The sequence below is a fragment of the Cavia porcellus genome, unplaced genomic scaffold, assembly GCF_034190915.1.
Source record: "Cavia porcellus strain 051 isolate PalLab524CR breed Dunkin Hartley unplaced genomic scaffold, mCavPor4.1 scaffold_12, whole genome shotgun sequence".
Taxonomy (NCBI): domain Eukaryota; kingdom Metazoa; phylum Chordata; class Mammalia; order Rodentia; family Caviidae; genus Cavia; species Cavia porcellus.
The window spans coordinates 33,890,643-33,917,500 of record NW_026947495.1 but is presented as its reverse complement, the minus strand read 5'-3'; the positions used below and the strand labels follow the sequence as shown (position 1 = coordinate 33,917,500).

General features: G+C 37.7%; 1 protein-coding gene and 1 long non-coding RNA gene across 10 annotated transcripts in view; one reads left to right on the top strand and one right to left on the bottom strand.

Annotated features, from left to right (window-relative positions):
- Nucleotides 1–11,970, top strand: part of Gtdc1 (glycosyltransferase like domain containing 1) — a 472,440-nt gene extending 460,470 nt beyond the window's left edge. For all 9 annotated transcript variants that reach the window (XM_063259040.1, XM_063259037.1, XM_063259038.1 and 6 more), the window contains one exon: nucleotides 11,154–11,970. In XM_063259040.1, coding sequence (XP_063115110.1) covers nucleotides 11,154–11,240 — 87 coding nt within the window. In that variant the 3' untranslated portion in view covers nucleotides 11,241–11,970. The remainder of the gene's footprint in view (nucleotides 1–11,153) is intronic.
- LOC134478278 (uncharacterized) lies at nucleotides 216–25,063 on the bottom strand. The gene is made up of 5 exons (XR_010050786.1): nucleotides 22,810–25,063; nucleotides 16,003–16,237; nucleotides 6,689–7,079; nucleotides 5,088–5,249; nucleotides 216–1,340 (listed from the first exon to the last, which is right to left on the bottom strand). It is a non-coding gene; the product is annotated as an uncharacterized LOC134478278 (long non-coding RNA).
- Nucleotides 25,064–26,858: the final 1,795 nt, after the last annotated feature.

The following is a 26,858-nucleotide window of genomic DNA, read 5'->3' as shown; positions in this document are numbered from 1 at the left end:
GTTAAAGCTGAAACAAACAACTGAAACTAATCACGCTTGAAGTTGGGTATCGCCTTTGTGAGCTTTATGAGCCTATTTTTCTGAAATTAGAAATTGCCTGAGTGAAATGTTTCTAGCTAAACTGCTTTCTACTGAAGTCATGATTTTTACAGTCAGATAAATGCCCCTTAAGCTCCATTTATGTAAGCGTCAGTGACATCCAGTGGCTAGCAGGCTGATCACAAGTGCGTCTCCGGAAAGTGCGACTGGCCCATGGTACAGAATGGCACTGGAATAAGCTCTGCCTTTGATGATGCTATTTCTACTCAAGACAGTTGGTTTTACCAAACGTGGTCCTCTGATGAGGGTGACTAAACATTCCACCCTGAACCCTTAAATACCACTGATAGAAACGAGACTTGAAAATTGGAAATAAAAATGCACAGAGACTACGTAGGAAAATATCATTGCTTGGAAAACATAATTAGCATCTACACTAAACCCAAAGCTTGAAGCTCTGCAGGTGTGATTTAGAAATGGTTATCATGGAGTTTACACAGCTTTCAGTAATACAAAAAGGACTTGTAAATTCTAGCAAGATTGGTTCATTATGCAGAGTTGGATAATGTTACCGCTAATGTTTCAAACACATATGCTTCATAAATGGTCCACCTTAATTTGAAAAGGGTATTACTTGCAATTATGTCAGCTATATAAATTTATTTTCAGACAGTCAATTCATATTGATCATAACCTGACCTCACAGTGACCTTGAAGAAAGGTAGTCTGTGATGGGTATAGATATTGGAATCAATACCAGAGCACAATCGACTATACCTAGTTACTGATAAATGAAGTAAAAAGGTACACTATTTTCAGAAACAAAGATAATAACAGCTCATTTAGTCAACTGTTTGTAAAGGTTTAATATTGATACATGTAGTTATAATGACATCCCCGGGCATTTTCAAATGGCAGAAAACAATAGGGTGCAGAGTCACTGAGCACATTAAGTGGAAAGAATCATTACTTTCCAACTCCAAATAAGAAATTCCACAATATTTATGTCAACATTGCTGAGAACCAGGGCATTCTGCAAGCCATACAGACACAGATCAGGATTCCAACTTCATGGGGGCTGTTTGCTTCAGTGTTCTCTACGTGCCAGGTCTTGTGAAATGAAGCACCCTATTATGTGAGAACAAAGCCTCCAGGACTACACATTGTACGTCAGTACTACCCTCTCTTGCACATTTGCAGGAGAATTAGCTTGCCTATCCACAGGTATAACCCACTGTAATCATGAGGAAGAGAGCAGTTGGTCTCAGCGCATCTGCTCCACGTTGATGCATTCCCCTCTGCTGTGGAAAGTTAAAAGAAAGGATGTTAACGAAAATTTCCCCCAATTGTTTCTTTCTCTTTGCTGGGAATTCCACGGAGTGAGCACTTGGCAAGTTATGCAGAACCTAAGTAAATAGAGTCCATTGGCAAAATGGTAACAGGTTGCGCAGCTTAATTGAAGGAGAGAAGTTCAGGAGCCAGCCTGGTGTCTGCGGCACCCAGTTGGTAAATGGCGCCTGTGGTGAGAACAGAGTGATTTTGCAGGAAGCTCATTTTGGGTAACTAGTCAGCTTGCTACTGTGAGCCAAGAAATATGAGGATTTGGTTTCAGTGTGTTTTTCTTTCTTTCTTTCTCTCTTTTTTTCTTTTGGTATAAAATATATTTCTATATCTTGAGCTTTGTTTATCTTCTGTTAGTATAATTTTAAGAAACTTGTGCAAATATTCTGATATTGTCTTCCTTAGGGAGGGAAATGCCGAGAGATATTTGTGGCTTTTAAAATCAGCAAATAGACATAAAAAGCTTCTGTTAGCACAGACTCTACTTGGATGTTTTTCGTGAATGCTTAATTTTTTTAGTTGTTTCCCCTGGTCAATGCTCTGGTCACATTTCTTGAGTCACGTGCTTTGTTTGCATGGTCTTCCTGTTTTGGGTGCCCTCATGTCAGTCAGTGACTCCTTTTTCCTCATCTTTCATGAAGCTATTTATTAATAAACCTGTGATTTCAATGCACTGCTACATCAATAAGCCTCGAATGCTTCCGTTAGTCAGCATTCTGGGAAATCCTATGCTATATTGGAGAACTGTAAATCTCCATTATTGCTTCCCACAGCACAAATAAAGAACACCCTCTTATGTCCATGACAGCCATCGCTGCTCATTTTTAACGGTGAATGTGCATTTCTGCCTAGGCACAGAAAGAAGCTGATCTCATGTTTATCAGCACGGGGAGCATCACTGCCATTGGTGACACCTTGAAATGCCTATTATCAAAGAACACAATGAAGTGTTAGGAGCAAAATTATGTACTTCAGTTTGCTTTGGTTTCCCCTTTTTCTGAAAGCTTAAACCAAATTGGTGGGACCCATGAATTCTGGACTGTGGAGTTTTCAGTTTTGTGGCTGTGTTATCTGATTTTCAGTGTGTTATTAACTGTCACAAAGCAAGTTTCAGTAATTAGAAAAACAATAATAGACTTTTACATACCTCTTTGGAAACAGAAAGAGCAGAACATTCTTTGTTGTTTGCACCAACTAAAAACCTCCTAGTATTTAGTATATAAGACAAGAGTAGCAATAGCACTTTTTTTTTTTTTTTTGCAATAGCACTTCTACACCAGTGGCTGGCCTGTGAAAGTGTGGCTTATTTCTGTTTGTTTATTGTTATTTTAAAGAGAATAAAACCAAACAATAAATAGAATAAAGCCAATCAAAGCAAAATGCTGAAAGTGATACAGGACTTCAAAACAAGATAATAGGAAATCAGCAATGCTATGATGCCTCATGTTATCTTCAACATAGCTGCTCATACCATCAGACATAATAAAATCAAATAAAACAGATCAGAGATGATCAGCAGAAAGCGGATGGCTACAGTGATGGATGGCAGTGTGGAAGAGCTCTCTGAACTAGCTTTGACTCTAAGCTGGCATTTCCCTGAAAGGTTCCTTTAAAAGCTACAATTTAGGTACCTTTGGCAAGAGAATATCAATTTTCAGTATTTCTAAAAATATTTTAAGTAAAAGAAAAAAATATTTTAATTTAGGAATCTTAAGAAAAATTCTGTGGCTTTGGCCTAAGAAATCTTTGACCACTCTGGCCATGCCCTTCTTAAGGCTCATATCCACAGCTCCTTTGATAACAGATTCAGTTCTTCTGGAGGCAGCACAGCAGCTCAACCCTGGGCTTCTGATAGTTGCTGCTCTGGATCTGGTCTCTGACCAGAGCCTTCCTTTTGCTGAGACACGTGCTAAGTCATCAGAAGGCAAAGATTTATTAATTTTTGCTGCCAATTTCTTACTTCACATGCTAATTTAAGTTTTGGTAGAAATCACCACTGAAACTGGAAGCTGTCACTGTTGCCAACATCCTGTGCTTCTTATCATGCAGCTACTCTCCACTCTTTCTACCTGGTCTGACCCATCTGGCTGCTCCCTGGCTGGCTACTTTGGCTGATCTTAGACTGTCCTCTTCCCAAAGTTTCTTTTGGATTCCATGTCAGCTATATGCAATCCTTTGCCCATTGTTAGTAACTGCAATGGGCTCTGAGTTCTAGGACCTATGATGGCATTTCCCGTGAGTCTGCCTGTGGAGCAATCCCATCCCCTACATCAGCGGCAGCAAACCTGTTAGAGCTTTCAGTGATGGCATGCAGCCTGCAGAGGAATGTGTCCCATAGGTTTGCCAACCACTTCTCCAGATTGTCTCTCAAAACCCACCATCCCATTAAAATTCTGAAGTTTTATTCAGTTGGAGCCCTCCTTTGTGTTGAATTAGCTGATGATTAAACTTCGGTGGATAGAAAGATATTCTCCTGGACCTAAACATTATAATAGGAATAACAAGAAACCTTAAATTTTTTTTCTCAACATTAGTGGTTGATGGTAGAGATTATTTTTAGACATCAGTGTTTCCCATAACAGTCACAGGATGATACCTACCGTAACCCGGATATGTACAAGGTCAAACACCTACAGCATGATACCCTAAGAAGTGTCACATGCCACCGTGCTGTGTAGAGGCAAACATGGCAGCAGCAATGGAAAGTGGCAAGGTGAATTCTTAACTGAAGGTCACCGATGTCCATTCCCGACTCAGAACATTTGATTGAGACCCTGACCTTTGCTGGCTTCCCTTATACCTATGTTCAACAATTCCAACACGCTGGAATTCTCTGTGTGTCCTGAGCTGCACCTTTGGGTAATTTCACATTGTTCTAAGTAAATAGAATTCCTTTGCTGAGTGCCTTTTACTCTGACAGGGACACATCATCCTTGGCTCACCAAGGACGGAACGTTGTGAGGAGAGTAAATCCTCGTTCACACTGCTCATTGGATAAGTAGTACTGCTTGGCACACATGGTCATTTTTGTAGGAGTTAAGGCTTTTGTTCCCTATAACCTTGAATTCTGGGACTGAAATCTCAAATGTTTTAAGATACGAAATGTTTTAAGGTTTGAAAAATGAAACAAGGGCAAATTTCCCACTTATCACTTAGCGAAATTGTCCTCCAAAAAAGAATGCCTTGGGCGCATTTTCTCCTAGGGGCCACCTGCTGAAAAAATACCTTTGATACATTAAAAATGTAAAATTGCAAAAGCGATAACACTTTGCCATATTAATTAATTTTGAATTATAGCCGAACCCTTACATAAGTGCATACGACATCCATGGTAATGCCAAATTAATTCTTTATGATCAGTGCTATTGCAATCAATACTAAATGAATTCATAATGATAAGATACTTAAAATAGAGAGTTACCACATAAACAATAAAAAGACCATCATCATCTAAGCTATTGCACTCTAATAAAGTATTAACTCAATAAGCTGGTGCTATCTATGACAATCAATGGCAGATACTTAATTTATTTCAACTTGTCCATGTCTTGCTTTTCCTGTAAGGGCTATTAAAAAGCATGGTTCTTTGATTCTGTTATAAATTGTTTTGAAAGGAAGAAATACAGTAGCCTTATTATTAAATAATTTTTGTTGTAACATTTATATATCTCATCTCTGCCAATGAATGCAAGGCAAAGTATACATACCAATTTACTTTCCAGTGGGCTCCTTTTTGGCTCTTCTCTCTCTCTCTTCCTCTGTCTTGCCCCTCCTGTCCTCCTTAGCTTTCTTCTTTCCTCCCTTTCTTTTCTTCTTTTTCCCCCTTCTTAATAGATGAAGATCCATGCAATGTTCATGAGGCAAAAAACCTAGAAAATGGCAACGCTGGCCTCTATCTTTTGCCCTTCCATTTTAATGCTGACACTGTAAGAATGCAAGTTAATTACCGTATCATGCCTGTGCCTTATTGTGCTCAAATGACTGATCAGTCATGAAGATAAGAAGTAGTAAAGATCCTCTGTTTTTCCTCCCTTCTTCACTCCCTTTTCCTTCATTTTTTATACTTTATTTTTCTTCTTTTTCTTTTGTTTCTTCTCCCTTTCTTTTTTTTCTATCATGAGCACTGTTCAAGCATATTGCTCTATGTTAGATGTACTCCAAGCCTTCAAACTGCAGTCATGGAGCAAGTACTGGGTTCTGTATCAGATTTGGATCAAATCACAGCTCTTTCATTTTGTTTGCTATTTGATTTTGGGCACTGTGTTGGAGGCAAATTTCATTTCGAATTCCTCTTTCTTAGGAGCATGGAAAGCGATACTTCCCAGCATCCTTGCATTTAAATAGGCTTTGTGACTAGTTCTAGATAATAAGTTACATGAGTAGAAATTGTATGTGTCACATTTGGCTCACTCAGCTATGAAGCCAATAAATCCCATCATATGCTGGCTCTAAGCAAGAGAACTGGGAAAGCCAGGGGTATAATTCAGTTCAAAGGCTTGAGACACTGTCTGGAGTTGTTGGTATAAGGTTTGGAAATTGAAGGACTGAGAAAAGTAGGAGGATTGACTTCTGAGGGTAGGTTAAGATGGATGTCCTAGGAGAGAGACTGAGACAGAGACAGAGACAGAGACAGTGAGAGAGAGAGACTCCACCAAACTCTGCCTTTCCTCTGCCATTTTGTTCCATTTGGGTCACCCCCAACAGAAATTATAATGTCTGTCTACATTGATGAGGGCAGATTTTCTTTTTGCAATCTTCTGATTCAAACATTCTTACAAAAACATTGTCACAGTCTCCCTAGAAAGAGTGTTTACCAGATATCCAAGAATCCTTTAACTCTGTCCACTCAGTGTATAAAATTAACTATCATACAGTACCAAGAAAATAACAGCCATAGAAAGGCCTCAACCCTTGGAGTACGTTTGTGTGATACAAAACAAACATTGTGATTACATTTTTTGAAATTGTTTGTTATTCTAACAAGAATATAACTAATTCTAAAACAGGCAAAAATCTTTCCTAGTATTTTGAAAAAAGGATAATATAAAATATAAATATATGTATAATATATATAAAATATATATTTAGAAACAAGGATGACATATTTCTATATAATGAAGTGATTGATAGATAATATCATACACATATGATGGTGGAGTTGAAACACTTTGCATCATAGAATTACAAAACACAATTTTATAAATTCATTTGGCCCAAGTATTTGTCTGCCTATCACAAAGCAGGCAATGACATTTGGCTGGAGATTTTATAAAAACAAAAATGATTTTCTTTGTGGAAGACTACTCACTCTTAGAAATGGTGAGAGTTGCCTTTAAAGAGTCACAGCGATGGGTATTGGTGGTTTCATTTTCTGGCCCAAGGCACTGGTACTCCGGTACTGAGGTCACACACTCCTCTTATCTGAAGCTTCCCGGGTGAGGCTGGCGTCATTCTATTCCATGGTCTGCAACAGGGTTTCCAGTGTATACTTAAAAGATTCTTTGTCAACCTTGTGCTGCGTTAGCATTAGTCTGTAAGACTCTACGACCCAGGTTTTATTAGAAGGCGTGCTTCCTTCCAGGAGTCGGGCTGTGCTTCCTCCCCACCTACTCTGAAAGCTGGGTCAGTGTTCACTCTGTTTGCCTTCTGCTTCCATGAAGAAAAATTCCACTCAGGTGGAAGATGGCATTTGGAAGTACCTTGTGAAGATGAGAGTTGATAGTTTCCTTAGTTGGCATTTAAAACTGAGGCACTGTCCCAGCTCCCATCCTGCAATAGCAGGTCCCATTGATATTGATGCCTTGGATTGTTATTGTTGAAACCAACCAAGTTCAGTTATTACACATGTAAATCAGTACTATTACATAATATTATTGTATTAAACCAGTACTGTTACAAAGTTAACCCGGATTGTGTGAGCTCATTCTCTCATTCATTCAGTTGATATTTATGGAATGACTACTATATACCAGGCAGTGTTCTAGGCACTGTTGGCGGGAGCAGTGCTGAAGAAGATAGTCATTTGTGTTTCTGATTTCATGAAGTTTATGTTCTAACTGCAGGAAACACACTGTAAACACTAAACCCAAGATAAGTTCAAATTATGAGACAGGTACAAAAAGGAATGGTAAAGAGAGACAGCACAAAATGAGAGGTTATTATGGAGTGGGAGATTAGGAAAGACCTCTTCCGAAAACTGATGTCACTTGACATGATCTGGAATGACACCAGCAGGAGTATTTTGTCTGTTAGAGATTAGGGCATGAGGTCTATGGCTATTTTTAAGGGCCCATAAAGTGTTTCAGGCCAGGAAAAATGTTATTGGAATTACCACATGGAGAGAATACTGCAAAATTGAAATAACTAACACTTATTTACAATGCCAATTGTAACTAATCAACTACAACATGACCGTTGCAATTTTGTATAAATTATTAGAGTGCAGTACGTGTATATTTGAATATATTTGGTCTATACTGAGAACTCACAAGAATCTTCTTGGATGAGAAAAAGTAAGGTGAATGCAGATCTTGGGGAAGATATTACAGGCAGAGGATGCTTCAAAAAGGAAAAGAGTTTGATATGACTGAGGAAGAGAAAGAAAGATGTACAGAGAGAATAAAGAGTAAAGAAGAGGAATGGAAAACAAGCTTGGACTTACGTAGCTTCACATAAGAAAAATAAAGAAAGAAGCTTCTCAACATATCCATCAGGTCTCATGCAGAGGTGTGGGTGTGAGCAGCGCATGAACACACTGCATTCTCTTTCTAGCGTTTGTCTTTGAGTATTTGTTTAAACCAGGGATAAAGACTATTAGTTCTTTTTCTACATATTCTGGCTCTCCTCTATCCAGAGTCTTGCCTTGATGCCTCCACTTAATGTGCTCAGAACCAAATACCCTACATATTTCTATGGATTTATCATTCATGGAACAGATGAGACCATTCTACAGAGCAGTAACTAACTTCATGATCGAAATAAATTCTTGACTTTGACACTTGTACCCAGATATGTTTGTCTTGTTTTGTTTCACCTCACTTCAAGATGATGTCAGGTAGTTTCAAAGCCAAGGGAAACTGTGAGGAACCTGCTCAGGACTTGATGACATGAACTGGACACGCCTTGCCTTAGCCTAGGACCAAGGGGCCCTCCCAGAGTTATGCTCACCCAAGGGTGGGGTTGCCCCAACGGCTGAATCATTCACACTTGTTTCAGGATTATGCTCAGTTACCAGGGAATGTGAAAAATATCTCAAAATAATTACTGTATCAGGTGTGGCCAGAAGCTTCTTTTATGCCATTTGGTGGAGGAGGTAGGAGGCAGGCAGTTTAGTGCTTTGCCTGCCAAGCCACAGAACATCTCTGCTGCTTTATTTTTCCCTTCAATTGTCATTGAAAATAACTAGTCATAATGCCTTTGTAAACCCTGCTTGGCCTCTGCTGTGCGTAAATCACGCTCCCAGTCAGGGCCCCTTGGTTTAGAGGTCCTATTGTGGGAGTGATTTAGGTAGAGGCAGGATCATGAATAAAGAATACTCACCCTCTTCTTCAGAGGCAGGGGAGGGAGCCTTCCCAAACATCTCTTTTCAGCACCAGTATTTGGCTAAGAGCTTTAATTTCATTAGACAAATGGGGGCTGGGTTTTTCCATGCATCTCAGCCTCCTTTTAATGTGTAAATTACATAGGATTTGCCACTCATTACAATGGTGATATGATTACGGGCCTGAAACAGACCACACTGCACAGACCTTCAGTGATAGACTGGCTAAGAAGTGGCATGTGTGGGAAAAATTGGATAGTGCGTGTTTTCTGATCACAACCCTTCAAAAGAATTGAATTCGCAAATGTTAGGCTACCACTAGGTTTACTGAGAGTACTCAATGCAAAGTCAATTTCTGTGCAGACATGACATCGTGACAGGTGATACCGTGCTTAAGGACTAAGAGCCACCCGAAGGCCAGAGGGAATGCCACCTGGAAAGCTTTTCAGATTTAGACAGGAGCTATAGACTAGGCTCTTCCCAGGAAGATAAATGACCCAATTCTTGAGAACATTCAGTTTTCCCAGGTACAAAGTGCAAATAACTAAGGCTTCTCTATTACCTGCAGGTTACTAGGAAACATTATTTGTGGAAATTCTGCTACATATAACTGTGCAAGGTGAGGCAATAGCATTCATGTTATTGCATTTAGTCTTTATAGTAAACTTAAGCAGCAGCTATGGCTGAGGATAGGAAGGAAAGTGGAAAAGTCCAGTACAGGAGCCACTACTGATCCCCAGATCCCCAGATGTCACAGTTATGTAGACAAATTTGTAGCTTAGAAATTTCTATGTAGTCTAATTAGTCTTGCTGACCCACTCTTAGGAGACTTCTACACACGTCATTAGCACATTAAAAGCTCCGAGAAGCTCCACTAAACACATTTATATTTATTTATTTCCAGAACATCTTCTGAGATCACTTTTCTGCTCTCTCCACTCCAACAAATATTCCCAAGAGCTTCCCAAGAGCTGAATATCCCACAGGGGCAATGGCTCCAGCACCAGTTGCTGTTCAGGAGATGGAGACAGTAGAAAATTCACAATTCTCTGTAAAGTGACATTGTCTGCATGGCAGAGACCATCAGGAAAGACACTTTCTAGTGAAAACATTCTGTGAATACAAAGTTACAATAGGAGGCCCATTCTGGCAGAATTGTGCCACCATTTGAGCATACTGTGGGAGGAATTTATTGTCCTCCCCCAACCCTGCAAAGAAAATTTATTCTACAGTGATGGAACATGATACTATTTATACTTTTTCTTCATTCATTTTGTATATTTTTGTAAGCTGAAAAATATCCCCCATCTGTGGTCTATATCATGCTAGAAATTTAGACCTTCAGCCACACAGGGCAATTGTCATTGTAGGTTGATACCAATAGCCTCTCAATTTTCAAGAGCCAATCTTTGAACAATAGCTTCTAATACGACCACTTTACTTATTTCCACCAGCATAAACTGACCACGATAAGTATTATTTTACACTTCTTTCACACTTTGTGTTGTAAAGTGCATACATCTCTCATAGATTTTCAGAGTGATTTTCTAAGGACATGAAATCAGAAAGATATAAATGTTTCTGAGAGAACAAGTACAAACATACACATATTTTGGGGGATATTGGGGAAGTAGTTGCATTAGAAATTCTGGGTTAATAAAGGAAAATTGTTTTTTTTTTCTGTCTTTTTCATTTTTATCGGTACCAGGGATTGAACTCACGACTGCCTGCTTGCAAGGCAGGCGCTTATGCAGCTGAGCTAAATCCCCAGCTCCCGGAAAATTGTTTTTTAACACAGGATACCTCAAAGCATTTAATATACATTATAATTCTCTAAGAGAATAGTTAAAAGAATAGGGAAGGGCTATAGTAAATTGCATTTCCAATCTATATAGTTAGATACCGAGCTCATTGTCTAGCGCACATTTTGGGAGAAATTCTATGATGACTATTTTTCTGCTGGCGGGTGCTACAGTGACTACTTCTGAGAGTTATTACAAGGGATGTCGGTGATGCTGGTAGCAAAGTGCATGCACAGTGGGGACTCAGCATGTGCTCTCCTCCAAAAACACAGTCCTCTGAATCAGGCAGCCCTAGGCCTTTCTCCCTTTGGCCTCCACTTGTGGCTGGTTTTCAATCTGTACCTTGTGCTGTCCCCTTTGTGTTTCTTCTCTGGTTCTAGAGGCTAGTTTATCCTTACCAATGGGCCATGTGTTTTTTTCTCTTTTTGTAGGTCCTACCAGAGAGTGGACGAGGGCTGGATCTACTTCCGTCTCATCGGTCAGCCTCTCTCAGTGATGACACAGGCGCTGCTACATGATGACAACTACTTTCCCCTAGATCAGTGATAGTGAAAATTTAGATTGAGTGACCAAACTGCAACCTGAAACCCACTTACTTACTCTGAGGTGTCAAACACTGCTCCTGTGTGTGCTGTTATCCCATGCTTGGCTGCTAGGGAAACACTGGAGTGACTTGGCTTGCATACCAAGAGAGACATTTCTGCAAGCCCGCGGTGGCACCCACAGCATAGGTTTGCCACCACTGCCCTCAATAATGTTGCCATGTCTCTCTATTAGATCATAACTGAAATGTGCATGCTGACTCGGTCTGCCCTTGGGCTTACTGCTTCAGGAGACTGATACGGAATTCCTTTCCCCAACCCCATCTATCTCATACCCTCTCCATGGGGAATTCCCACTCTTCTGCATGGCTAGGGCTTCCTGGAATTTGATTGTCTCAGAGATTATTTAGAACAACATCTCGCATTGTATATGAGAATACATATACCTTCTTTATATCAAGTGACAGCATGTGGCTGGAACTCTGACTCTATCTGCCAGTGTAATGCTCTTTCTACAACTATGCTAGTTGTTTCACAATTATTTAATTTTCCTTCTGCTTACTGGGAAAGGAAGATAACACCTGGGAAACTTTTCTCCATAACATATTTGGCTATTTTATGCATATTAAGTATACAATGAAGTTTGGTCATTTTTATAAACCTTCTGTACTGGGCAGAATAAACCCTAAAAATGTCTTTGTAGCGACCCGTGTCTGAAATCAAAATTCCTTCCATGAGACATGGGCTGAAGTATTCAAGAGTAAACACCGAATGCCAAACGTCTCTCAGTAATATTAGTGTTTGAGACAGGTTTCATGTTTGAGAAAAAAAAAAAAAAAAAAAAAGTATAGACTTGGCTGTCTTTCATGCCTCTAGCAATGATCCCAGAGAAAGTTTAAGGATGAGGACATGTCACAAGCCTTGAAACTAACATTCAACGCTGGAGGCAGGATTTTCTCTGGTTTTCCCAAAGGCCTGTCCACATACTGGAGTTTCTTACTCTTCTGTCTCACATTTATTGGCCTGATCATTCTTCTGCTCAGACACTGAGGCCAACCATGTTTTCCTAGAGCTCTGAACTTTGTCTGTGTCGAGGTAGCATCATTCTCCGCAGTAAATGTCAAAGATAAGTACTGGAATATTGGTTTGATATGCTCACATCAGTTCAGGATGAAGGGCACCAGAGGAACAAAACTGGGGTTGAACAAGCAACAATAGAATCACTAAAGGTTACTAAGCACTGCCAATGTACATTGGGCATTAGCATCAGAAAATATTACCTGCTTCATCTTAAACAGTTCAGATTCCCAAATCTGAAGAAACAGGGTCCATGAAGAAAAGAATTAAGGGATTTGGATTGGGGAAATTCTTTACAAAATCTGGTCAGGAGATTGTTAAATTTCACTTCTCTGTCTAAAATCTAAATACAGCAAGTATTTATTTTATGTAGAAAAATAATAATTCTCTAGAGGAGAAGAAAATGTTCTCTCAAATATATTTAATAGTTTATCTATATATTTTCTTAAACTATTTTGTGAGCAAGGTTAATAACTTTGAGAGATAGGTGAGATGTGCTTAAGAGCCATCATACTAAGAACAGGTAATGACCTGCCCAGAGAATAAGTTAAAATTTTGCTTTTAACTTGCATAGAATCAATGTCAGAAATCAATGACTAAAATCTGAGTACTTCCTATCTGAATTCTGAAAATTGCTCTGTCAACTGCCAAATGTTTTATTCTTTGCCCTAAACTACAGATGCAGCATGAGCTCTTCGTCAAAATCTTTGAGGAAAAAATGTAGAGTATAATGTAAAATATTTTTATTTCATTATGTTTCCTGAAATCAACAAGTCTAACTTTTAATCTTATGAAATTTTGAACTAATGCAGATTGTGAAGGTGGCAAATATTACACATTTAGTTAGAAAACCTCATGGATATAAATATCTTTGCCTTTCTTTCCTCAGATCAGTGGAGAGCTTTCAGTGAAACTTTAAGAAAGGGCTAAATACCAATCTGCCAGAACAACTGCCAGCAGGGCGATGGATTAGATGTCCTACTTAGGTTTCTTTCAACCTTCTGATTTAGTGCTATCCACTGTCGCCAACAAACAGAGTTAGTGCTGGTGGGATACGTCCAGAACAGCAGTCTCTTTGGTATGTGTACATAGCCCAATGATTTTTTTGCTGCTGTTAATGAGTTTAGTTAAGAACAATCTCTCGTATCCATCTCTGTGAAGATAGTCTGCTTCTGAAATGCTATCTGCAGACTTGCCTTGACTTCGAGGGATCTGATTAGTAAAGAGAATGGCTTGTGTGGAAGGGGTCACTCTTTCAGGGGACCAACCATCTTGATGATTTGTGTGTCTTTAAGGGGGATGGTATGAGCCCAAAGGCTTTACTTAAGCTCTCCTGCCCAGTGATGTCCTGGGAGGATCAATGTGGGCTGAGCCAATGCCGTGACACCGAGATGACATTTCTACTCGTGCTGAGGAATGTGAGGTTACAATGAAGTGGATGTTCCCATTATGGTAAAAAACAAAACAAAACAAAACAAAACAAAACAAAAAAACCCTTCATTTATAACTCTTGTGAGCAAAGAGCCGACTTTTTACTTTTGTTTGTATACATGAATGTGGTGCATGTGTATTTTTTAATTTAATTTTTAAAGCAAGCCGTAGTCTCTTAAAATTTGTAAGAAAACTGAAAAGTATGAAGACAAAACAAAAATAACTCCCGATTCCTCAGCACAAAAATAATCATTATGGTCACCGTGACATGTTTCAGAACTTGATAACTCCAAGTAGAATATCCAGCACATGAAAATCAGCATAATCACTCATTCCCTGTATGGCATACAAGCATCCCCTGAAAAGCAGTACGTTTTAATAGAAAATGAGCATTCGTGATTGATAATTTTTCACTAACTGAGTGATTTTTGGTTTGCCTTAAAAGTTTTTGCTACTTCCAGGTAGGGAAGTGACGAAGCCATTTGTTAAGCCCCATCTTCCACAGAAACCTTCCCTTCCTCCCTGCCCTGGCCTGTCACATTCCCTCACCTCCATCCTTAGCTCTACCGATTAATTCAGACCAATTCATGTTTTGGTATTTTTCAGAATTTTGGCAAAAGAAATAATATCTTTTGAGTAATTTAAATCACTTTACAGAGTACTACTTTGCACAATAATATTTTGAGAAGTACCTGCCCAATTACAGGTGTTCTCTATGTACATCCTGGTGCTATACTCCTAAAACTTCAGTACTTTATATGCTTCTTGGACTTTGAGCTGCTTGTGATTGTAAAGTTGCATGTGCATATGCAAAATTTCATTACTTTTTCTTTCTAATTCTGGGTATAGGGTGCTGTATGTGTACATTTGTGGGCCTATATGTGGGATAACATATATTAACAATTTTCAGAGGAGAATTTTCCAATTTGTGATAGTGTTAATTATTTTATTTATTTATTCATTTGTTTGTTGTACCTTGTCTCACCATTAAACATATAGACATCGAAAGAACAGGAACTTTTTTGTTGCTGTTCATTGGTATATCCTTAGCATCTAGGATAAGTCCTGCCATATACGAGGTACTCGATAAACATTAGTTTATTAAGCAAATGACTAAAATATTCAATTGATACATAATTTTTAATAATTGTATAGTGTTTTCTAATGTAGATGTACCAAAGCTAAGTTAACTGTTTCTCTGTTGTTGACATTTATATGATCAATGTTCTGAGGAAAAATCTTGGACACTAGTTTTGATTTTTCCTCAAGGACAATTTCTAGTTGTAAAGTATACTACATCAAAGCATATGAATTAGGTAAAGTCCTTACAGTTTAATATATTTTGACTATTTTTCACCCTCAGAACACCAATAAAAGTTTTATACTCCCATAAGCAATGAATGAAAGTGCATCTTAAAACATCCTTGCTTTGTGGAATGTCTTTTCAACTTTCTCAATTTTGCAATTCAAAGGAATTCCATTTTTATCAGGGACATTCTAGTCAAACACCTCTGGCAAAAGCTTCCAAATTTTATTTTATTTATTTATTTATTTATTTGGTGTTTTTCCTTTTTATCGGTAATGGGGATCGAACTCACAACTGCCTGCTTGCAAGGCAGGTGCTTATGCCACTGAGCTAAATCTCCAGCCCCAAAGCTTCCAAATTTTAACAAAATAAAAAAATTTTTTGTTCATATAGTCTGATATTTGAGTTCATCTTCTGGATAGCCAACTTCTAAGCAGTTACTTGGGGATTTTTAACTCTTTTAGTCTATTATTTTCCAGAATCTTACCTCAAGATGTGCATGTACATGTGTGTGCATACTTATGTGAGTGTGTTAGAGTGTGGGGTCAAGCTGGATACTTCATGTCCAAGCTAGAATTCAAATATTTATTTCCACCCACATTCTATTGGCCAGAACTCAGTCATGTGGTCACAGACAGACGTAAGATGAGCTGGAAAATAGAATCTCCCCTTAGTACCCAGTAACAGATGCATCAGATCTTAAAACAAATTCTAAAAATATTTTCTTTTCACTTTGTGGATACCTGAAGAATGCAGGTGGCCCTTAGTTGAATGTACTATATCCCTCATTTCCTGTGACAGTGGCTGGTACTTGGCCAGTTGTATTTATAAAATAATTACAAATAAATAGAACAAATACCAGACTTGTCAGACACATGGTGGCTTGTCCTGCAATTGAGGAGAAGTTCTATTCAATTTACCTACCTTAGGTGTGTGTTTCGGTGTCCTGGAGTAATTCCAACTTGGGTAATTGCATTGGCTTGATCTAAAATTCTCACATAGTTTCCTTCAAATGAGCTTGCCTTCATTTCCCTGTTTGCAAATCGCAGTGTACTGTGACTGCACCCAGTGATAGCTCTGTTCTACAGAAGAGCTGGTTTTATTTCTTCACCATGAAAATGATCTCTGCGTAAATATAGTCTGCTGGTTTCTTTGGTTCCTTAAGTGCAGAAAAGATATATTTAATAGTTCATTAAAATTAGTGAGTTGGTAGTGGAAGAAGTTATTAATTTTCTGCTATGCTATACATTTAAATCTAGAAATTAAAAAAATAAAGAATCTTGCCAAGAAGGTGTAGTATCTTTTCATCCAACAAATAATACAGTACATTTTATGGTGGAGGATAGGAAATACTATGATGTCACTTGAATGACATTGATGGGATCTGTCTTCTACAGCAATCCCATACTCATACGTTTACCTCTATCCAAAATAATAAGCTCTTTCTCTCACAGATTTCAATGAATAGAATTAACATTTAGAAAAAAATTCTTTATCTCCCAGTAATATTTGTTTTGCTAAGTAGTCCACACTATTCCCAATTAAAAGTGTGTGCTAAAATAGGGATATATTAATTTTCATACACAAATAAAATACTGCTTGGTGGTGGCAGAGTCTGTTAAAAATTGAAGGTCAATTTGCAATTAAAGGGTCTTTTAACAAAGTATCAGAATAATACTGCTCATTGAGGTGATGAAACAGAAAAAGTATGGCTGTTGAGTTTTTATCAAGGTTGGGTTTGAAACTTGCAGATATCTTTTTTTTTTTGTCTAAAAACTTAAAAAAATATATGCTTACTTCTTATTTATGAATTTCAAAGCTCCTCTGGCCAAAAGAGGGGATTTCATAACAGTAGGGGGTTATCCTATTAAAATTCATCATGATTCTCCTTACAGAAAGAAGTAAACAAGAACCAAGTTTTCTTTAGTGAAGAAGTTGGCTACGATGCAATTCATCCTAGGACAGACTTGATGGATTTGTATGAAATATTTACAAAATAATTTACAATCAAAATGTACAATGTGCATGGAATTCTTTTCCTCCCCTTTTCCTTGGATAGGAGGAGAGGGCAAGAGGAAATTTGTATTAAGGAAGAAAAAGCAAGTCGTGTAACACACACAGAGAAGGATTTTACAGCTTTTGATTCCGCTAAGTCACCAATATATAGAAGATGCACTGTACTGTGATTATCTGGCTAGAGAGTTATAATCATGTCTATCAAACTAAATACAACACTGTCAGATGACAGCCAAGATTGAATTGTCTTTAAGGGTCAGACAGAAACCTAGAGTGATCTCACTTCTTCCATCTCATGCCTGTTTTCCTAGTCTTTGATGGGGACCCATTTTGCTAACCATGTGAAAGCATATACAGTAACACTGTCTTTTTGCTCTATGCCAGCAGCCTCCCTAGAGATCATGCTCAGTTTACTTGGGCTCAGGGGATTAAGCCTTCCCAGGCCTCCCTTGTATTTGAAATGCATGATACTGAGATCAGTGCTTAGAGAGATCGGGCCTCTGCACTGAACAGATCACGCCTGGCTCCATACAGTCTACACTGCACAGAGCAATGCATAGCCTGGGTGGAGAGGGGCCAAGTCAAGCTTTTGCTCTGGAAAGCAAGTATTAGGTAATGAATTAAAGAGTGCTTTCCGGGCCTAGTCCTTAACATCAGTACATTTCCATGCACTATAGAAATAGATTTGAACCTTGGAGTAGCTTTTAGAACTGCTGTAGTGGTCATTCATTGTCATCTCATAGGTGTTAGCTGGGCCGCAGGCATTAATGTTTCTCTGCCATGCTATCTCTAACGTGAGTAGACTCCTCCCCCTTGCTCATTTATAAGCAGTTGGAATCTATTTTCATGGACTTCCTCCAATCAGGACTATATTCAAACCATTTTGGTTTTTTTGACACTTCCATAGTATATTTACTATTTAATGAAAAGCTTGGATTCTCCCCATACTAAGTAGTGAACTTGCGATGGTTGAAATACTCTTGTTGCATTTATGAAAAGCGACAAAACATACAGCTGTACGGTTGGTTACTAAGTGAATTACTCCATCTCCTCATTCTTGGGTGTATTTCTGGCATGCTTTGGTATCTTGCTATCCCTGATTTATGTGGTCCCCATTGTTTGTGGCTTCTGCTTCATAGGGAAACAAAGCTCCACTAAAAGTAATTTTGCTTCATGCCTGCAATCTAAAAACACTCGATGCACCTGTGTGTGCTGTGTGTTAAGCCTAACCAGGTTAATGCCCCTCTGCCTGGGCTTTTGAAAGAGTCCCAAATTGTCACATGAAAAGGGACATTACAGTGCTGATTTTTATTTCCATGAGATTAAAAGTGAAACATGTAACCACAAAGCTGGTTTATGTCATCCCCCGGTTGGAGTCAGCAGTCATGCCAAAAATTAGATATTTGATAGGTTGTGAGAGAAACAGATGCAGAAGGATGCCATTCCCACAATTTAGACTCCTTCTTATCTTTAAGTGAGAAAGAACATTCCAGATGAAGAAAATCTATTTTATTGGCTTTAAAAATAGCAAAGAAAATGCAGAAATAAAAAAATGGTAATTTAAAACTTATGTCATTCTTGGGGACTTATAAACTGCAAATTGGTGTTTCTAACTAAAAAGGAAAAGCCGTTCAAGACATGCATATTTGATGTTTACATTTATGGGCATTTTTTACCTTGGTTATGGCAATATAATTGAGTGAAAATATCCATAGAATTAGTCACATAAAATAGTAACGAATATAGGCAAACAAACAAACAGACAAAAAAAAAAAAAAAAAAAAAAAAAAACTAGAAAGAAAATTCTAAACCCCTAAACGGCTAAAACATCTAAACAATATTTTCTCAGCTTTTCGGGGGAAGCATTTTGTGGCTCATTCTTTTTATTTAATTCTGCCAGCTGTCTGCTAAACAAATCTAGCCAGGTGGGGCTTACAACCCATGACTAAAAAACCTACCAGTGCAGCTGTCCAGCTTACCCGGAGGAAGAATTCAGACAAATGGCAGGAACAAAAAGATTGTTTTGTTTTCAAGAAAGTAGCTACTGTACCATCTTTGGGTTCAGTTTTTGTTCTGTTTCCTTAAGTTAATCCATAACTTCTGAAGGTTTTATGGTAAAATAGAAAAATAATATCACCCTTTAAAAATTTACTGTATTTTTGTTATAGTCTAGCTTAATTTATTATAATTTGACTTTAAGTAAATGCTTTTTAATATATTGCAATCTGGCACTGGAGTTGCGTTTTTTTTTTGAATTGCTAAATCCCTGTCTCTCTCTTAGGCGGGCATATATTATTAGTGAACTGTGACTGAACTTTATTTCTAAATATCGCATAATTAAATATGTAGCTATTTAAAGGTGAAGGTTGGCATGGCTCATTCATGAGCAGAGGAACAGAACAGGCTTCTTTGCACTGCATCATCAGTGGACCTCAACTGTGAATTTCAAGTCAGCAAATGGGTCCTTCATTTGGTACATTCGAGCAGAAGAAGACAAGAGCTGCGCAATAAATGATGACATTGCCATCTGATCTACAACTCTATTGATGACAGATCAATGTGTTCAGTTACTTTTCTCATTTATGTGACATTTATCAATTCAATAATCTCGAAATTTTTGCCCAATCTGTCCAAAATTCTATTATGACCTGAAAAGGTTGGGAGAATTGCAACTGGTTTTGGTGTTTGATTCCAGTATCTGTTAAAAAAAAAAAAGAAAGGTAGCACGTTTACGAATAGGCCACGATGCTGATGGTAGCCAGATTTTTGTGACTCTCCATGAGGAAGTTGGTGGGCTGCTCCTGCACTGACGTCCTTCGAAGAGCCAGCATCTTCAACACACACAGGAAAACACTATATCCATTAACTGGAGGTAGTTTGTGTTTAGGTTTAAAAGAAAATAAATCTCAGTGAGATAGAAAGAATTTTCTTAGCAAGGATGTATGTCATTCTATACACTGGTGAGAATGTTTGGTTAAATCTCAGAGCATATTTGGCAAAGTGTAACTGGAAGAGACACATAGTCTGCTGTCTTAGTCCACCATTTATCAGGACACAAGGAGCAGGGCCCAAAGTCCGAGCAAGACAGAATGAAATGGTCCACAAGACAAGCAAGGGAAGCAAGATTACCATGTGAGTTGCTGCCATTCCTTTTATTCTATAACAATAGTACTGGAAGTGCTCACAAACCAAAGGAAAGAACAATTTTTCATAAGGAAATTGAAGTGCTGATGCAGAACTAACTCTCACAGATTGTTGTCATTTAATAAAGAGAAGTAATAGGGAATTTTTGGCAAAACTGGTGTACATTCATAACAAAAAATACCACAAAAGAGTAATGACGCTAGTTAAAATGCAGAGGATTTACAAATACATTTAAATATTGTAGATGAATAAATCTCACAGAGATGCATTAACAATCCTGGTTAGAGGAGGTAAAATATCATTTCCTTCTTTTTCTCTATCATCCTGAAAGCCCAGATCCGGGCAGCCACATATAGTAGCAACTGCCTTTGTTTAAATTCATATTTTCTTAGTAAATTTAGACTACTCTTTTGGACAGGGTGAACAGCTAACATGTTGCTACACTAGTAACCTTGTGATTAAGCAAGAATAAACACCAAGAAAAAATTTTAAGAATATTATAAATACAGAATTATCTGTTTCTCTTGTTTTATACTGATAAGAGTTAAAAAAAAAGAATGTTTAGGAAAGGATACTTCAAAAATATACATGTAAAAAGTGGTGTTTTGTATAAAAAACTAGAGAGGAAATTCCATAGCATTTTCTTCTTCCATTATATATGAACGTGCATATGAATCTGTTTATATTTAAACTCTCTTTAAGTAAATCTTTAAATGTGGGCAAGGATTGCTCCATAATGGAGTGCAGACAAGCAAATCCATAATACATGCATTTTCTATATTTTCTCCATTTACAGATTGATGAATGGAGAACCAAAAGAATAAATAATTTATACTTATAGAAATAGAAATCTGTATATGTGTTAGATGTTTAAGATCTTAGAAATCTTAATTTCTAACCATGTGGTCAGCATAAAGTAATATGATGGGGATGGAAAAGTTTTCTTCAATATTTTCTCCATTAAGAAGAACATTTATAGTGGAAACAAAGATTTTCAGCATGAAATAAGTTTATAATTAATAGAATTTCATTTGTTCTCATAGACAGTCAGATATGGCGTGTTCTTTGTAAATAGTAATTTCATAAAGCACATCCTCCTATAATATATCTACTTAAAATATAGGTGTCGGGTTTCTTGTTTTATATCTACACTGTAAAACAAGTATCAAATATCTTTAGATTGATATTTTGCTCATTGTCCTCGGGTGTTTTAAGATGTGGATAATAGACTATGCAAATTATTTCCTTTATTTCTAATTCTGTATCATTGTAAAGCATTTTGTTTTCTTCTAATTCTTAGGATCATAAACTAAATGTGAACATTTGGCCTTCAAACCATTTCTCCATGAAAAAAAATAACAGAATCTTTGTCATGCTTTAAGAATATTTTTCTTATAAAACAGAGGCATGTTCTTAAAACTATTCAGTTGATGCATATAAAAGCCCAGTATAGACACGACATAAAATATGAACTTTTTTGATAAAATATAAATTTATAAGTTCTATGCTTCAAAACTAGAAGAGCACGAGACAGAAGGATTTCCAAGTTTCCACTGTCATGTACTTACATTGGCAGTCTTTGGAGTGGAGCCCAGTGCACTAACAGTGTGTTTCCATGTCATGCAGGTACAAGTGAGAATCTGAGGCTCATTTAACAGTGTGAGTTTTACCAATGCATCACAATTACAGAGACACCTGTGCTTTCTAATGTTTCACCGATCTACTCTGAAAGTGCGGTGTTTAAATCTCTATGTTAGTATTCTTAGTTTCCGTAGACTCTATTACTGTCTCATTTTCCCTTCCATTCTGTCTTCTTTTCCTTTCTGTCTTCCCTTCCTCCCCCGTTCCCTTCTTCCCTTTTTCAGCTCTTGCTTCTTCCAATCTATCTTCATGTTCTTTACTCTGTTTATTTTTCTTTTTTTCTCACATTTTCTTTCCTCTTCTTGAAGTTTTAAAGATTGCCTGTAAGATATAGTTTTTCTTAATCCTAATTCAACAAAGTTTTCACATATTCTCTGTGGTCTGTCAATCATTTTAGAGATGTGATATTTAATGGTTTAATTTTCTGTTGAACTTGTCTCCAGTTTCACAATAATAATAATGAGAATAATAATGACATAGTAAAATCTCCAAGGTGCTACAGTAATGCTCTTTAGTGTAAGCAGCTAGGCTAATGTGTACAGCTGCCTTCCACAGGGACTGCATGTAGAGGCAGCACAGAGACGCAGACCTTGCCGACCCTTCTTCTGTAGTACTGTTTACAAGGCAGTCCTGTACTTTTGGTTTACTGCTCTGCTTAGATCCTGTTACAGTTCTACTTAGATCTTTCCTTTGGTTTAATGGAATTTAATGAGAAGGAAAGTGTGCTTTCAGTTTGCATTTTCAGAAGAATTTATAGTTAAATTTAAGGTATGTAAAACCACATTTACTCCACCCCCATAAGCAAAGAACTCATTCACACAAAGAACAAAATGTCCCACCTGAATAAAAAATAAAGCAATTTTTCTCAAAAAGTTTTTGAGTATATCAAATATTTAAAAAGTACTTTTGTGAAGCCAGCATATTTCCTACCTTTCATTGAAGTCCCCCTTAAGGTTGGTAATGACTCTGGTGTGCAGATCATCTGCAAATCCCACTGCAGCAACCAAGCAAGGGTGGGGCCGCATCCGGAGACATCTGTGGACCAGAGTTGCTGGCAGGGACCACAGGGATTTCGATTGAAGTGAATGCTCACAGGCTGGGCTGCAGGAACACTTGACCTGAGCTAACTACTTCCGCAGATCAACACTTTGTCAATGAGGTCTGAAAGACATCAAGGCTGCAGAGGAAAGGAACTACCTGCTTTCTAGAGAGCTAACCAGCTCTCTCCCTTTCCTGCCACTAAACTGAAAGAGAAAATGGAAGCCATATAAGAGAAAAGCACTAATGCAAATTAAGTGTTTGGCACTACTTGGATTTGGTTGTTGATATTTAACTACATAATGAATTTCTAAAAATTCTACTTTCTAATTTCTAAAAATTCAGAGCACCTATGGCTAAGCTTAGCAGAAGTTAGTCAGTAGGGTCAGTGGTTCTCAATGTCTTGCTTTGGTACACACATTTGTTGTGATTCTTTGGGACGCAGTTCATAAGTAATTTGTGAATAATAATCATTGTTCAAATGATTTACTTAAAAATAAACTAGATCAGAGGAATCAGGGTTATTTCTAGCCTAATTCCACTTCCAGTTACTGATACTCCCATGAGCATTCCTGAGTGAATGAGAGGGGAGTAGGATTGTAGTCAGTGTCCCAGGATTGTGCAAATCCTTAAACCTCCACGAAACTTCGCGCCACGTGTAAACTTCATTTGCCATGTGTTTTGCAGTAAAAACAAAAGCCAAATGCTGAGATTCGTTGCTCTAGGATTTGAGCTGCTAATAATGTTTTTTTGGTTTGCATTTGATCTCATTATAACTATTGCCTAATAATGAAAAAAGTACGGTTTTGTTAATTACCTAAATCAGTGATCAATGAGGTCCTTGAAGATTGCGTAGTTGCTCTTTCTCTGGACTGGATCACACTAAACATGCCTGGAATAGTCAGCGTGATACATCCTGATTATTTCCATTTAGATTCAGAATATAAAGCTCTATGACAATTAGCTTGAATTTATAACTGAGAACGCTTCATGGGCTTCCAAGAAGTTGCTGCTTGCAAGATGTGTTACAAAAGCTTGTATTCAGATGCGCTCAGAAGTGAGCTTGGAATAAGCAGGCCCTATTTTGCTTGCTTTTGCTGAAGTTTAAAGAACCTTAATTTTAGTGGAGATCTCTAGCACTTGCAGAAATTATAATTTGACGTGACTTTACATATTCATTGAGTTTGTTTTTTTATGGCCATATTCTTCATGAAGACAAGGATTTCACGTTTACCCTTGCACCAGAAGCAAGTATAAGAGTGTAACAGCACCTATTTGGAATGAAGGGCAATAAACACTTACTGAATAGAGGAAAAAGTCCTCAGCTTTTCCCCCAACAAAAGTCACTGCCACATTCTCACCATCTCACCCACTGTTCCAGCTACGCTTTCTGGGTCTTACCTTTAAAGAGGTCTTCACAATGATTAGTAGATACTAAGTACTGCTTTTTTACTTTATTTCAAATAAAAGAAAAAAATTGGATATGATTTTCACTAGTCAATATGGTATTTCTTATTTCTTGACTTATTTGGCAAAGGAAAGCACAGTTTGAACTGTTTAGAAGTGATAAAGGAACCGTTGTCACGTGATGGCGACCAGGGTTTTTAATCAAAGCTTTCAAAGCTGATTGAGCACGTGAAGTCTAATGAAGACAGATCCTGAAAAAGCAAAGAAACACTATCTGATGAGAGCCCTAAGTGTGAACATACCACCCCATAACCATGTGGAAATAATAGCCTGAATTGGCAACAAAGATTTCTATTGAATGAGAGAAATGCCATTGTTCTTGAAAGTCTAATTTGGTAAACATCTTACAGTGCTGACTCATCAGGACTGAAAATCCAATAATAAATCACCACTGTGATTTAGCACCAATACTGGAATTCACATCACAGCGTGTGCTACAGCATCAGCTGAAACTCAAACAGGTCGCTGAAAGGTGCATTTCATCAGCAAGCAATTTAATTTGTATCAAAGGAACTTTACCCCATGTGAGTGGCAACTGGCTACTTTTGAAATCAGTTAACTGGTGGGGGAATTGAGTTGCATCAGTGCCCTAATAAAAGGTAATAATCTATAATACTGAATGTTTTAAGAGCTGTTTCCCTAAATTCCACAGCAAATCATATAAAATAACAGCCCAACATCTTTGTATCTTAATCATATTTGGTAACGAAGCCCTTTAGATAATTGGCTCTGCTTCTGTGGTAGGCCAAACTTTCTTTCAAGTTACAAATACTCACAAAAGGTTTACATCATAAGGGGCTGCTTTGGAGATGTGCAGATTTAGTTTGTAAGTACAAAGTGAACATGCAAATTGCCTTATCTTGTGGGATTCACAAACAACCATCATTCAGATTGATTTAATACATGGCTTTTTATCTTTAAAAGTGTTAATTAGAAAATAGGGACAGTTCTCTGAACACTTAAGAGTAATAAATAGATCAAAACAGCATCCATGCTTCTGTGATGGAACTTCTGAAGGCTTTGTAAAGGGATGAATACAATTGTCAAAAAGACCAGAGTATACATATTTAACCATGCTACCAAGCTACAATTACATTTTTAGACTTTAATGCTAAGTTTTTCCATACTCACTCTGTTAAAAAAAACCAGATATTTTGTACCACTTTTGTTTTATACTTCGAAGTGACCATCTTATTTTAATTTTTCCACCTTGGATCTCTGAATATACTCTCCTAAAGAGGATATTAAAATGGGTTTTAAAATATAGAAAGTTATTCAAGGAAGCGTGAATTGTATTGTTGCACAGAATAAAACAGTAAAAGAAAAAAGTTAAACTGTTTTCTGACAAGTTGCCTCCAGTTTGAAATGTGTGTATAGGCCTTCCACACCCCTTGTATCTCCCAAGTCCCTTGAACAGAGACTCACACTCACCGAGTCTTGGGCTTTTGAACTGTCCTCTTCCTCTGATTCTGTAAGTAGCCTTTCCATTCTTTTCTCTGTCTGTTCACTCCTGCATCAAGGTACCTATCTGCCCATCAGGAACATTTTAATTTCCTCTTCTTCCCCATACTGTGAATCCTTTTCACTGCATAAAGGTAAAAAGGACTAAAATGTAGGACTTTAGACCCTTTGTCCAGTACTCTCACTGTCCTGAGCCTCTTAGAGACATTAGGACTTTAATTAGCTCCTGGCCAAGCACCTTTTGCATACCCCTTCCATTCCTCTTGAGATCCAGTTGCTTCATGAATGACTCCTCTTTCCATGAGATCTTTCTGTTTAGAGAGGTTTTTATCTCAATTACTAAAAATTGCACAGAAAACACACTTTGGACCTGGTTACTATTTCCCCTCCAACTTCCTTACCCTCATCCCCACAGCAAGCATCTATCAGAGCTAGTTATCTGCAATCACTTCATTGTTTTCACTCATTCATTCTTTTACACTATTTTGCCCTTATACCAGATCCCACACATCTTGGTTGAAGCTGCTCTTCTTAAAACCACTCCCGAACATTTTTTGTCTCTTTTTTTATTAGTACATTCTTGTAGCACATATCAATTATGGGTTGGTACATAAACATCACACTGTTTACTTTTTTTCACATCCCCATGCATTACCCTTGTCAAATTCAGTTGCTTCCATCTGAACCGTCTTCATAACAGTTTCCACTCGAAACTCTTGAATGCTTACCCTTGCCCCAAATTTCAGTATTCATCCTGACCCCCAACAGATATTTTGGAACTCTAGTCCTATACTCTCAAATTAAGCAGTCAGTCATTCTTGTTGCCTTTTTTTAACCTTTAGTTCATTCTAGCTTCTACTATTTGCCCTATTTCTGCCTCCCAACTTTCTTTTCTGTACATGAGTTTATATTTTGGAGTCTCTCTAGAATACCATGCCCTCTGATATTTAGTCACTTCCATTGTCGGCTAGTCTGTACGGCCCCACAGCTTCATGACTGAGGTGACCTCAAGC